Consider the following 14,450-nt stretch of genomic DNA (forward strand, 5'->3'; position numbering starts at 1 on the left):
TTAACTATTTTTTTCCTTTAATAAAAAAGGTGCTAGTCAACACTGCATCCTGACTTCAAGGCAGATGTCAGATTCAATACAAATTATATGCACATGACCATCAGCAAGAAAGTGGCCAGGGAAGCCAGATAGGGCTGACACAGCCTTCGTATGCCTGCAATTTTTCCAACATTCAGAGTTGAGCCCAGCTGCTAGAAAGCTGGGTGGGCGTGGGACAGCAGGGGTGGCTGACTCTCCCAAGAAGTGGTCCCACCAGCAGAGGCAGCAGGTGCTGCCATGGGGACTCATTCCCACCTGGTTGCGTGTTGTTGGGTTTGAGGCCCTCGATCCCAGTGGGCTTGAAGCCCCCGTGGGCCCACTCCAACATGGGCTTCAGCTGGTCCTCCAATGAGTCTCCAGGGCTGCTGGGGAAGGTCTTGCCAGCTCGCACCCTAGCTTTCTGCAAAGGCAGAGTCTGTGATGAATGGCGGGTGGGGAGGGGGTGCTCGCCAGGCCACACCCAGGGAGTCCCCCAGCCAGGGCCTACATTCCCCTTCACACTAGGCCCTTTCATAGCCAGACAGCTGTCCTGGGCTGCGGTATGTGTCAGAGGAAGGAGGGGCCTGTGCAGGGAGAGGCCTCGGAAGAGGGGTTGTGGTTAAATCTTTTCATGCAGGCACCAAATAGGATCTCTTCCCCCTAGAGAATGTGAGTGGTCACCTCCCTCGCAAAAGGCAGATAGATCAGAATTAACTCTACCACCAAGATACAGAAGCCCCAGTCAGCACTACCTCATCTCCTCTGTATCTTATATAAGAAAGCACTAGATTTCTTGTTTCATCTCCCTAAAGATGGGGACGTTAACTTGTGTCCAACATGAAGGACCATGAGGATTTCAGTGTCTAATGAAGCCTTTGGCAATGAGAAGAGGCTGGCTCTTAAATGCTGAACAAAGGTGGGCAAAAAAAATCAACGTGAAGGGAGAAACAGGGTGTAATGGTTCGTAGGGGATAAGATGGCCCGCAGATAGAAGGCAGCCGGCCTCTACTGCCGTCTTGCCGTGAACTCCACCCCTCATAAGGTGGCTCTGAGGTCTCTGGAAAAGCACATTCACTGATATGAATATTGCACCCCTAACTGCCCGTGCTCTTTCCTTCTGATTCAGTTAGTGGTCCCAATAAATGGCAGCTGGGATGTCTCAGATTCCTTTGTTGGATGGCCCAATCCGGTGGCCATCATGTTATGCTGGCATTTACCTCCTCCCTGGCCAACCTGTCCCCTCCAAACCACCCTTGGCAACACTGAGCTAGGTTTCCGTGGGTCTCTTCCTTCATCCCTGCTCTCAGGGCCTAGCCCTCATTCCCTCATCCCATGTTACCTCCAGAGCATGGTACATGGCTTTTCGATAGGAGACGAGCTTATTGAAGGTGGCCAAATTAAAGTGCTGGCTGAACAGCCCCAGTGCCACCAGTTTGTCTGCAGAGACCTAAAAGAGAAAGACATCATCAACATCCACCTACAGGTGTGTCCCAGGTGCCATGTCTATCACAATGTTGTCCATCAGATGCAGAAGATTTTCATACACTTTAACCAAGAACCCATTCCTGGGGATCAAGTCCACAGATATCCATTTAAAAGGAAGGAAAGGAAAAAGCAGAAAACTAGAAATGACAGAGTCTCAACACACAGATACCCAGAAACTTGTTAGTTATGACACTCCCACTGTGGAAAAGGAGGATACTCTGAATGAAGGCAATGAGGCGAACCCTGTGTTTGTATACATTTTACAAGCAAGTGTCCCTGGTGTGGAACCCTGAGGCTCAGTCCTAATATTCTCTGTGGATGCTCCGGCATCAGGGGTTTGTACATATTCCTTCTTTCCTAAGCATGGTAATTGTTTACTCTTTACCCTTTTATTAAAATTAGTTCAAAAGCCGGGCGCAGTGGCTCAAGCCTGTAATCCCAGCACTTTGGGAGGCTGAGATGGGCGGATCACGAGGTCAGGAGATGGAGACCATCCTGGCTAATACGGTGAAACTCCGTCTCTACTAAAAAAAAAAAAAAAAAATCAGGAGATGGAGACCACGGTGAAACCCCGTCTCTACTAAAAATAAAAAAAACTAGCCAGGCGAGGTGGCGGACGCCTGTAGTCCCAGCTACTCAGGAGGCTGAGGCAGGAGAATGGTGTAAACCCGGGAGGCGGAGCTTGCGTGAGCTGAGATCTGGCCACTGCACTCCAGCCTGGGCGACAGAGCGAGACTCCGTCTCAAAAAAAATAAAAAAATAAAAAAAATAAAATGAGTTCACCTAATGAATGTGTTTAGAAAACAGTGCTTGACACAGTTAGCACCTTTCACTTATTGTGATTATTTAACTTTAGTTCTTGTGATTTAATCCATATTCCACAAGTCTCCTGATGTACCAAGTCCCCAGACCAAGCATGAAATGACTGAGTTGCCAGTGAGAGAGAAAATGGCTATTCAGGGATGCTAATCAGAACTGAAAGGCCAGACGTAGTGGCTCAGGCCTATATTCCCAGCACTCTGGGAGTGGGAGTTGGAAGGATCGCTTGAGCCCAGGAGTTCAACTAGCCTGGACAACAGAGCAAGACCCCATCTTTACAAAAAATTTTAAGAACCAAACACAGTGGTGTGCACCTGCAGTCTCAGCTGCTCTAAGGAAGGATTGCTTGAGCCCAGGTGACTGAGGCTGCAATGAGCCATGACAGTGCCACTGCACTGCAGCCTGAGTGACAGTGAGGACCTCATGTCTTAAAAAAAAAAGAACTGAAAGACACAGGGAATGTTCTATTCTCCACAGAGAGTGCTCACACTCATGCAAACCTCCATTTTATGTGGGCGTGTGACCACCACCGGGGAGAAAATACCAGGGGGCTCTGGTAGGGGTAAAAAAAAAACCGCTCCAACACAAGTGCTGGTTCCAGCGCCCAATGGCTCCCATGCAACCCAAACAGCGCACACATGCTGAGCAGGCACTCGCCCAGGCCAGAGCCAGGTCCCATATTGTCATCTCATCCCCTAATGCTGACAGCCCCACACTGCATTGTATTAGCCTCAGACTCTGTCTTGCAAAGTGCGTTTTATGTCTCAATGGGGCAAAGCAATTGCAAACAATCCATCTTCCTTCACTTGACAGAAGTTACTGCTCTCCCATCCCTGGAAGTAGCTGCCTCACTGCCAGCATGGGCCCAGGACTTGTCCTTCTGCTCCCTCTGCTGGTCACAGCAGCCAACTGCATGCAGAGTCTCTTCTACAAGGGAGACTCCAGACCCAATATATTATTGTAACCCTTGGGAAACTTGAATTCACTCATGGCAAATGGCCCCTGGTAGCTCAATTTGTGGGAAAAACAGAATCTCTGCTTGAGGCTATACATGCACTCTGATGAACAGAATCACAATATGTATTACATATGCAGTTGCAGTCCTCATATAAATGTCATGTTGAAAAAAATCACAATATTCACGTGGTAAATAGTGGCATTTGACTTATGTCTGGGAGAGGATTAAGGTACAGTCCTTCCTTCAATCCTGCCTGGCTTGCTGGTGCTGCAACTCCAACTTGCCCAATGACCTTAGGCACCTAACTTAGCCTCTCTCAGGGCTCTGAGGGTGGGACTAATATTTACTTCTAAGAGACCATCACAGGAAAGTTCTGTCTGATTAAAATCTTTGTTGAGGCCAGGCGTGGTGGCTTCCGCCTGTAATCCCAGCACAGGAGGCTGAGGCGGATGGATCATCTGAGGTCAGGAGTTGGAGACCACCCTGGCCAACATGGTGAAACCCAGTCTCTACTAAAAATGTAAATATTAACAGGGCATGGTGGCAGGTGCCTGTAACCCCAGCTACTCAGGAGGCTGAGGCAGGAGAATCGTTTGAACCTGGGAGGCGGAGGTTGCAATGAGCCAAGATCACACCACTGCACTCCAGCCTGGGCAACAGAGCAAGACTCCATCCCCCCCCAAAAAAAAAAATCTTTGTTGAAAGAGTGTAAAAATCAAAACAGCCTTGTTATGCCCAACATAGCTCTTCCCCAGATAAATTTAATTACCAAGAAAGATTTTAAATGGCTAATATCAATCATGAAGAGACTCTGAAATAACCAATTCTACTAAAAACCCTTTTCATAACTGACACCAGGTAACTGCAGGCCACCTAAGGATGCCTTTCTCTCCCCATGGCTAAATGACAAGAGGCCATGGCCATGCTTCTGGTCTCTTCCAGGCTTCTCCACTGAACACTTTTGGGTACCTGCTCACATGGCCACTCCTGGCCCCTCAGAGTCCGCACTGGTGGTTCTGCCCCCAAAAGATAAATGTAAGAAATAACATAAAATTAACTGTCCATGGATCCAGAACTTTCTAGCACTTTTGTCCCCTGTATAAGTAGACCCATAAGACACTAAAAATCTGCTGTAGCTGGTTAACACAGGAAGTTTTGTCCTTCCTCCCAGACAGTGTGAAGACATAGGCTCGTGCATCTGCAGAAGGCAATCCCAGGCCTTTGTCTTCAAAGGAAGGAAGGAAGGCACAGCCTCAGGCCTGCAAAGCCCCTTGCCCTTCCCCAGACTCACCTCGGAAAACTTGCCATCGCCAAACCACTGGACCCACCGCATGCCAGACATAGCCTGTCGCTTAGAGGTGGCCTTCCAAGACACCACCATGGCAGGCCACCAGGAGAAGCCCTTGATCTTTCCCCACACGAGGTCCCCTATTCCAAACTCCTTCCCATCCTGGAATAAAAGCCACATGAAGAAATCCCAGTGAGGAGAGGCCATCCTGTCCACTCCACTGTCCCTGAGGGCAACAAAAAGCTTGCCATAAAATACAAGATGTAGCCAGACACTGTGGCTCATGCCTGTAATTCTCAGTACTTTGGGAGACCGAGGCGGGAGGATCGCTTGAGGCCAGGAGTTGGAGACTAGCCCAGGCAACATAGCAAGACTCCATTTCCACAAAAGAATTTATAAAGTAACTGGGCTTTGTGGTGCATGCCTGTAGTCCTAGCAGTATACTAAGGAGGCTGAGATAGGAGGATCGCTTGAGGCCAGGAGTTTGAGAGTAGCCTGGGCCCCATAGTGAGATCCCTTCTATACAAAGTAAAATGTAGGAATGGACATAGAAAAAAGGGATCCTAACACATAAATACATACATGTGTAAGTAGTCTTCATGTAGCAATGCTTGAATAAAAGCACAAACAACCTCAATTGGTTAATTAAGCTATGATCCAGACCACTGGATTTATTATACAGACATGAACCTCAGGCAACTGTAGTTCTTAATAGAACAAAAAGGTATAATATGTACAATATATACAGTATGTACAATCTGATGAACAGAATCACAATATGTATTACGCATGCAGTTGCAGTCCTTATATAAATGTCATGTTGAGAAAAATCACAGTATTCACGTGGTAAATACTGGCATTTGACTTATATCTGGGAGAGGATTAAGGTAAAGAAAGGACTGTGGTGCATATGGAAGATATTCAGAATTCAAACATGTCAACTATTACAATTACAAAAATTCTAACAACTATTGTCACTCTATGTTACCAACAGTAGCAGGTAACTGGTTTTTCCCCATGTTCAGTCACCCTGGGCAGGAGCCCCTCTCGGCCATACCTGATACTCTGAACTGTCTCCATCTCCACTGTCTGCCTCCACCTGCGGGGACTCCATGCCCTCCTGCTGGCTGTCCTGGGCTAGGCGGGCATAGGGGGTACTGCTGCTCTGGGGCGTCACACGTGTGTCCTCTGTGTCATCTGTGAGGTCGATGGTAAGGTAAGAGCTGGCAGGGGACGGCCATGGCGTTCCTGCCGATGCTGTTGCCCGCCGTCTCAGGGACTGTGGACAGAAGGACACATAGTTTGGGCCACAGCAAAGGATGTTGGGGACCAACGGCACCCCCATATGCCTCCTAGGCAAAAAGAAAGAGGAAAGACCGAAGTTAAAGAGAACAGAGACCGCTGAAGAAACTTTTCCAGGAACATGTATCCCTTAAGAGGTGGAAGAAGGTCATTATAACTGTCCCAGCGACAGAGACAGAAAGACGACGAAGGCACAAATGATGGGTAATGACGAGGGACTCTTAGAGCCAAGCTCGGAGCAGGTCACTGGCTTCTTTGAGCGTTTACTGTGCATGTGACTATTCTTACAACGAGAGTGAAGTGTTGCCATACCCCCTAGGGTTGCCTCAAGACAGGTGAAGACATTAGGGAGAAGACAGTCCTGGAAGTCAGTGGTTTCTACCTTGTTTCCAAGTTAGAGAAAGAATCAAGTCAACAGGGAAAACTTCCATTCCCAACAGAGGGTCATCTGAGATCAGATCAGGAGAGAAGCCAACAGGCTTACAGGAAGCTTACCCAGGAAAGAAAAGAAAAAGCAAGAACCTGAAAAGCAGTGTGAAAAAAGGACACAGATTATCCAACAGTCACAGACAGTAGTGCAGTGAGTGAGGTCAGTGCATCTGAGATCAGACCAGGAGAGAAGCCAACAGGCTTACGGGAAGCTTACCCAGGAGAGAAAAGAAAAAGCAAGAACCTGAAAAGCAGTGCAAAAAAAGGACACAGATTATCCACCAGCCACAGACAGCAGTGCAGTGAGTGAGGCATATCTCCCAGTTAGAGACTGGGGGCAGGGGTCTGGGCATCTGGGGAACCAACCCTCGTAGCCGGGAACTCCACGGGAGACTCGTTCACATGGTTGCGGCCCTGCCGGCCTCGGGTGGAACGTGGGGAAGGCCTGTGCCTCTCCCGGCTGGAGACGCTGTTGTTATTTCGAGTTCGGACCTGGAAGCAAGAGAGGACATGCACTGGGCCTTAGGTGACTGGAGGCTTGGGGTCTGGCGGGGCCAGGAGGATTAGGCCTTGAGGTGGCCAAGGAGACCTGGTAGCCAGCTTCAGGACAACTGGAAATGAAAAGGTGATAAGGAGGGACTCTGGACTGAGTCCAGCCAGAATTTCCCAGTTCTTAGAATAGAGGTAGTAGGGTGGCCAGCTAGGCTGCCTGACAATTCCCAGCAGGTCCTGCTCTGCCTGTCACAGCAGACAGACTTGGCCACCTGAAATGGCACCTGCCAATTGGAATTGAAAAATAAAAATCTGGCCAAGCGCAGTGGCTCATGCCTGTAATCCCAGCACTTTGGGAGGCCAAGGCGGGCAGATCACTTGAGGTCAGAAATTGGAGATCATCCTGGATAAAATGGTGAAACCCCATCTCTACTAAAAATACAAAAATTAGCCAGGCGTGGTTGTGAGTGCCTGTAGTCACAGTTACTCAGGAGGCTGAGGCAGGAGAATCACTTGGACCAGGGAGGTGGAGGCTGCAGTGAGCTGATATCACATCACTGCACTCCAGCCTGGGTAATAGTGAGACTGCAGCTCAAAAAAAGAAAAAAAAGAAAAAAACAGAAAGAAAGAAAAATTCATGTTCCCTCTAAAACTTTTACGTCAAAGAAGCATAAAGCCAATTACTGGGTTCAGGAAGGCACCAGATCATCAAGATGGAAGAGAATTCCTTAGGCACTATGTTCATTGTCAAAAATGGCATGAATTTGGTTGTTGCAGAACCTGTGTTCAAATTCTGCATAGAAGAGTTGATGTTTAATCTCGAGTTAGTTGCTGGAATCTTCTCTCATCTCCACAAAGGGGATGATACAGCCCATATCCTGGGAAGGAAGACTGTAACCCACACCTGGGATAGTAACTGTCAGTCTGGTCTCTAAAGGGTTAGGTGACCATAAGCAATAACTGCCTTCCCATTGCCAGACCTCAAAACTTTGAGCCACAAAATCCACCCACAAAAGTGGTGGACTCGGCCGGGCGCGGTGGCTCAAGCCTGTAATCCCAGCACTTTGGGAGGCCGAGACGGGCGGATCACGAGGCCAGGAGATCGAGACCATCCTGGCTAACACAGTGAAACCCCGTCTCTACTAAAAAAATACAAAAAACTAGCCGGGCGAGGTGGCGGGCGCCTGTAGTCCCAGCTACTCGGGAGGCTGGGGCAGGAGAATCACTTGAACCCGGGAGGCGGAGCTTGCAGTGAGCTGAGATCACGCCACTGTACTCCAGCCCGGGCGACAGAGTGAGACTCCGTCTCAAAAAAAAAAAAAAAAAAAAAGTGGTGGACTCCCTAGGTCATTAGCAGCTGAGCTGTCCAACCTGCAAACTCTTATCACTCTTGGGCACCTCCAAGAGTGTCACAAGAAAGAACTTAAAAACCACCTGAAAGAAATGGCACATACTGAAAACCTTCCGGCTGGGCACAGTGGCTCATGCTCGAAATCTCAGCACTTTGGGAGGCCAAGGTGGGTGGATCACCTGAGGTCAAGAGTTCAAGACCAGCCTGGCCAACATGGTGAAACTTCATCTCTACTAAAAATAGAAAAATCAGCCAGGCATGGTGGTAGGTGCCTGTAATCCCAGCTACTTGGGAGACTGAGGCAGGAGAATCGCTTGAACCCAGGAGGCAGAGGTTGCAGTGAGCTAAGATCACGCCATCTCACTCCAGCCTGAGCAACAGAGCGAGACTCTATCTTAAAAAAAAGAAAAAAAAAAAAAAGAAAAAGAAAAAAGAAAACTTTCCAACAACAGTCTCAGAGCCTTGCCTATATTTTCTAGTTTCTTTTTTTTTTTTTTCCTCAGCTCACTGCAAGCTCCGCCTCCCAGTTTCCTGGGACTATACAGGCGCCTGCCACCATGCTCGGCTGATGTTTTATGTTTTTAGTAGAGCCAGGATGGTCTTGATCTTCTGACCTCGTGATCCGCCCGCCTTGGCCTCCCAAAGTGCTGGGATTACAGGCATGAGCCACCACGCCTGGCTATATTTTCTAGTTTCAAAACATTTGGTTGCCACTTTCTCTCTTAAAAGCTCCCTTAAGGAGATGGAAGACACTTTTGTTATGCTATGCCAACTGGTGGCTACGAGAGCTTTGGCTCAGGGTGTGACTACTTACAGCTGGGCTTTCTGACCGAGTCCTGGTTTCCCGGAAGAGCTTTGGCATCACTGGGGTGTCAGAGCCATCCCCATCTTCCCCGTCACCATCGCCTGTCAAGTCCTGTATAAGGAAACACGATGAACATGAAGAAGGCCCCAGAGTATCAGCAAGTCAAAGAAACAAGGCAACTGCAATATGCAAGACTGACCGCCTGTGTCTCGCAGGGAGACCGGGTCACTTATCACAACACACCGCATATGGGGCAGACACAGGCCAACCACGAGAGATGCCCCGGAAGCAATGCCATGAAACCTGCACCATGCCATCAAGGCTTCCTCGTGCAGGTCTCACACCTCACACCAAAACCCAACATAAGCCAAACACAAACGCTGAAGCAGTGAGCAGCTAGGTCTGGCTGGAATGCTAAGTACTTGCCTTCCCTCACGAACTATGTGGCTTTGAGTCCATTTCTCTCATTTTAAAATTGGAATAACAGTACTTCCCTCACAGCACAACAGGGTTACATCAAGATTCAAATAATATGCCAAGTGTGGTGGCTCATACCTATAATCCCAACACTTTGGGAGGCTGGGGCAGACTGAGGTCACCTGAGGTCAGAAGTTTGACACCAGTCTGGCCAAGATGCTGAAACCCCGTCTCTACTAAGAACACAAAAATTAGGCCGGGCGTGTAATCCCAGCACTTTGGGAGGCCGAGACGGGTGGATCACCTGAGGTCAGGAGTTCAAGACCAGCCTGGCCAATATAGCGAAACCCTGTCTCCACTAAAGATAGAAAAATTAGCAGGGCATGGTGGCGTGTGCCTGTAATTCCAGCTACTCATACTACTCATACTCAGGAGGCTGAGGCAGGAGAATCGCTTAAACCTAGGAGGTGGAGGTTGCAGCGAGCCAAGATCGTGACATTGCACTCCAGTGAGACTGTCTCAAAACAAAACAAAACAAACAAACAAAAAGAAATGTGTGGCCAAGAGATTTCCCTACTGTTACTAGTAACTAGCTATCAGAAACAAAACAGCAGTGCTGAGCCTCTGATCCTGCAGCTGCCCTAACTCCTCCCAGGGCTTGGATTCCTCACCTTCTCAGTCCCCTCAGTAGGTTGGCCACCACTGAGAATGGAAGCTGAGGGTGAGTTTTCATTGCTCAGGACTTTTTTGACTGACACTGGCTCTGAGCAAAACCAACCCAACTGACAAACTCTACTACGAATAATTAGGAAACAGACGGTGTCAGTAAAGGAAGGAACACAAAACATGATGGGAAAGATCCAATCTTGGAAAAGTAAATGAAGTAGAAAGCTTGATAATGTAGCAAGTCTTAAAAGATATAATTGTTTGAAATTCATTAAAATAAGCTTAGACAAGTTTTTTTCCAGCTTGTAAAAAAATTCCTAGAGCCCACATAATCCTGACATCAAAACTACAGATAGATTTAAAGAAATAAAATCGGCCGGGTGCGGTGGCTCACACTTGTAATCCCAGCACTTTGGGAGGTAGGGACAGGTGGATCACTTGAGGCCAGGAGTTCGAGACCAACCTGATCAACATGGTGAAACCCCGTCTTTACTAAAAATAGAAAAAAATTGGCTGGGTATGGTGGTACACTGCCTGTAGTCCCAGCTACTCAGGAGCCTGAGGCAGGGGAATCCCTTGAGCCTGGGAGGCGGGAGGTTGCAGTGAGCAGAGATCATGCCACTGCACTCCAGCCCGGGCAACAGACTGGAGTGCAACAAAAATAAATGAATAAAAAAAAAATCCTATACCCATTTCATTCATGAATACACGAATAAAATCAACTTCAAAATGCACCATGACCAAGTTGGACTCATTCCAGGAATAAAAAGACAGTTTGCTGGCCGGGCACAGTGGCTCAAGCCTGTAATCCCAGCACTTTGGGAGGCTGAGACGGGCGGATCACGAGGTCAGGAGATCGAGACCATCCTGACTAACACGGTGAAACCCCGTCTCTACTAAAAAATACAAAAAATTAGCCAGGTGAGGTGGCGGGCGCCTGTAGTCCCAGCTACTCGGGAGGCTGAGGCAGGAGAATGGCGAGAATCCGGGAGGCGGAGCTTGCAGTGAGCTGAGATCCGGCCACTGCACTCCAGCCTGGGTGACAGAGCGAGACTCCGTCTCAAAAAAAAAAAAAAAAGGACAGTTTGCTATACAGTAGTCTCCCCTTATCCAGGGAGGATACATTCAAGACTCCCCATGGCTGCCTGACACCTTGGAACATGGAACCCTATATGTGCTGTGTTTTTGTCTATATCTACATACCTAGGATAAAGTTTAATTTATAAATTAGGCACAGATTAACAATAATAAAATAGAGCAATTACAATATACTGTTAATAAAAGCCATATGAATGTGGTTTCTCTCTCGTACTCTATTCAGGGTTTATCTGTCCTTCCACGGTTTATGACCTGGTGTCTTCCTCCTCTGCACTTTTATGAATGTAGGTTATATCAGACATCATCTTCTGGAGGAGTCTGGTTTCACTGCAGTTTTGGATGGTTTCCTTTCTCAATCAACTTCAACTCTTCTGAAAATGTAGCAGCAGCTTTTTCATTGGCAAATGCAGCCTCCCCAGTCATTTTTATAGTTTTCAGTAGAAACCTATTCTTGAATCTATGTAACCATCCCTTACTTGAAGTAAATGGTTTGGTGTCAGGAGATGCCTTGCTATCTATCAGCTCAATGCTTCCTGGCACAAAGCACTGCTGTCAATCAGAACACATTTCTGTTCATGTCTTCCACCTACAAACTTAATGCCTTTCCCATCTTAGCTACACACTTATCACACAACATGGCTCTAACTTGTGCAGTTTGAGGTGCAACAGTAAAACTAGCATGAATTTATTTTTCCTTCTTCATCATTTCACGGCTGGAAGATTTGTTCTCACCACGATCTAACAACTTCAGCATATGACGTCTTTCCTTATTGAGAACTTTCACTTTTTCACTGAAAGGAAACACTTCGTGGCTTCTCTTTGGCATAACTGAATTGCCAGCATCATCACTCCTGCACTTTGGGGCCGTTATTAAGTAAAACAAGCATTACTTGAACACAAGCACTGTGATACTGCCACTGGTCTGATCACGGAGATGGCTACTAGTGACTAACGAGCAGGTAGCACCTAAGCATCATGATGTTGGACAAAGACAGGACTGATCCTGGGCAGGACAGAGCAGGACAGTGTGAGATTCCATCATGCTACCAGAATGGCACTCAATTTAAAATATATAAATTGCTTATTTCTGGGATTTACCATTTAATATTTTCCATTTAATACTTTCCGACGGCAGCTGACTGCAAGCAACTGAAATCGTGGAAAGCAAAATGACAAATAAGAGGGGACTACCATATGAGAGATTTCTCAATGTAACTGATAGTCCAGATTGAAAAAATAATGCCAAATATATGCAGAAAGCATCTAGCTCGACAACCCTCCATGCATTTGCAGATGCCAGTTTTTATGGGCCTCAGGTTGCCCATGTGATGAAAGCCAAAGACAACGTGCCTGAGCCCTGAAAAAGGGAGAGCGGAGACCATACCTGCGTGTAGCTTAGCAGACTGGACACCTCCCTCTTGGAGAGTCGCGAGCTTGATCTTCGGCCTGTAGAGGAAACAGCCAGGAGTCTGTTTTGAGGGGGCAGGCACCAGCCTAGGGAACGGCCTTGCTGATACGGGCTGCTCGCCGTGGCGTGGCCTGGGATCTCCCCTACACTATTGTCAGCCACAGGGGTTTGCTCTCAGTGCCTCGGTATCGTTCATCTTCTCCACTGATTTTATTCCTAAGACAACAGAGCCCTGGGCCAGGCACGTGACAGGACCCAAAACAACACTGAAGTTACCAAGAAGGGGAGCCCTCCGATTCCTTCCAGCAGGGTGCTGCCCATCCAGGGACCACTAACTACATTTCCAGGAACAATTCACTGCCTGCCGTGTCAGCCGCTTCTCAAGTGCTCCCATGTCGAGTGTGGCTATTGTGGGGAACAATGCAGAAATAGAACCCTTTCACGCTCGCAGGAAGTTCCATGGGATGGCACAGCTGAGAGGACAATGCAGGGCTTTCCAGCCCAGCTGGGACGGGATCCCAAGTGAGCTGGCTGGAGCTGCTCAGGGCAGGGTGGAAAGGAAGCACACTCCAGACCTCCCCTCCCAACCCCGGCCCAGCTCTGAGTGGGGAGAGGGTCCCACTGCAGAAGAGCTCTCCGAGGGCCCATGCTGTCATGACTGGCGGAGAACAGGGAACCATCAACCCTGTGTCACGCTCAGAGTCCCAGTTGAGATGAGAGTCTCAAAGGGGAGGCCAAGGGCTGCGGGCAGGCGTGAAGGGCTCAGCCCTGCATCCCTCCTTGCTGGAGCTCTCTTCCCTCCCAGGGAATTGTGGTGGAGGTTGTCAGAGACTCTCCCCAAAGCCTCCAGTGGTCTGCAGTGACCGCTCAATGTGTCAGCGCCTGACACCACCCCAGTCCCCACTGCCCAGCCACCTCTGATCTCCGGGGTGCGGATGGCCTCCAGGATCGGGGGCGAGTCGGAGGACTGGTCGCTGCAGGCCCCATTGACGAGGATCGAGTCTTCCCTCCCGCCGGCGTCCTCCTCTCCGTTGAGATGCCTGGTGTCTCCCTTCATGCTTTCCTGTGGGAGAAGCCAGAACGGGTGGGGTGGAAGGGAAGCAGGGACACGAGAGGGGCAGTGTTCCCCCAGACGCCCCGCCATGGGCTCTATGTTCCCAGCCCAAGGCCCCAGGATGCATTCTTAGGGTGATGCTCTTGCCCAAGCACCCCACCCAGGCTGCCCCCCATAGCCTCCCCCTCACCAAGCTCGGAGGCTCAGGACTTGGTTCCATGTGGACAGGTTGTCCCGAAGGCTCAGACGCCAGCACCCAGGACAGAGGCGGGGGCCAGGGCTGGGGTCTTAGGCTCAGACTGCTCTGTGCAATTAGCCAGCCCCTTCAAACAATGCCATTTAGGACCTGCCTGCCCCAGCCTGTCTGCCGCCAGCCTCTGTCCCCTCTGGCCCTCGCCCCCTCTCCCTGCTCAGCCTCTGCAGGGGCTCAGGAAGCCAGTGCATTATTTTCCCTCCTGACCCCTTTGTTTGCTCTCTCCCTTCCCCTCAATCTCCAGGTCCTCTTCCCACCCACCCCCTCCTCCCCCACAGAACCGCTTCTGTCCTCTCCATGGCAGCACAAGCCCCGCCTCACCCCATCCTCCAGGGCCCATTGGTCTGCCGGCCTGTCGCTCACTCCCTTACTCCCTCACCAGCTGGGGCTCAGAGTCCCAAGTTCCCAAGGAGGGAAGGATGAAGGAGGCACAGGCAGAAAGCCTGGGGGGAGTTAACTGGAGGAGGACTCCCCAGGTCTGTTGTAGCTTCACCCTCACCTCTGGGACTTGGCCTCCCCACTGCTGCCCCTCCTGGTCAGGTAAATCAGCTAACACATAGGGCCAGGGCCACACTGATGGGTTGGCAGGCTGTGTGACCTCTGGGCT

At 49.3% G+C, this 14,450-nt stretch overlaps 1 protein-coding gene across 5 annotated transcripts in view; it reads right to left on the reverse strand.

The window, feature by feature from the left end:
* DNMT3B (DNA (cytosine-5-)-methyltransferase 3 beta) overlaps positions 1-14,073 on the reverse strand; it is a 30,354-nt gene extending 16,281 nt beyond the window's left edge. For 2 of the 5 annotated variants that reach the window (XM_011979770.1, XM_011979768.1), the window contains exons 1-8: positions 13,452-13,602; positions 12,513-12,574; positions 8,957-9,058; positions 6,666-6,791; positions 5,626-5,847; positions 4,572-4,730; positions 1,358-1,465; positions 295-439 (exon numbers count right to left, since the gene is read on the reverse strand). In XM_011979770.1, the coding sequence (XP_011835160.1) occupies positions 295-439; positions 1,358-1,465; positions 4,572-4,730; positions 5,626-5,847; positions 6,666-6,791; positions 8,957-9,058; positions 12,513-12,574; positions 13,452-13,593 (1,066 nt within the window). In that variant the 5' untranslated portion in view covers positions 13,594-13,602. Of the gene's footprint in view, positions 1-294; positions 440-1,357; positions 1,466-4,571; positions 4,731-5,625; positions 5,848-6,665; positions 6,792-8,956; positions 9,059-12,512; positions 12,575-13,451; positions 13,603-13,780 lie in introns of those variants that run through there. The other 3 variants (XM_011979769.1, XM_011979771.1, XM_011979772.1) reach the window with 3 other exon arrangements.
* Positions 14,074-14,450: the final 377 nt, after the last annotated feature.

This window comes from Mandrillus leucophaeus, unplaced genomic scaffold (genome assembly GCF_000951045.1).
Source record: "Mandrillus leucophaeus isolate KB7577 unplaced genomic scaffold, Mleu.le_1.0 Scaffold206, whole genome shotgun sequence".
Lineage (NCBI taxonomy): Eukaryota > Metazoa > Chordata > Mammalia > Primates > Cercopithecidae > Mandrillus > Mandrillus leucophaeus.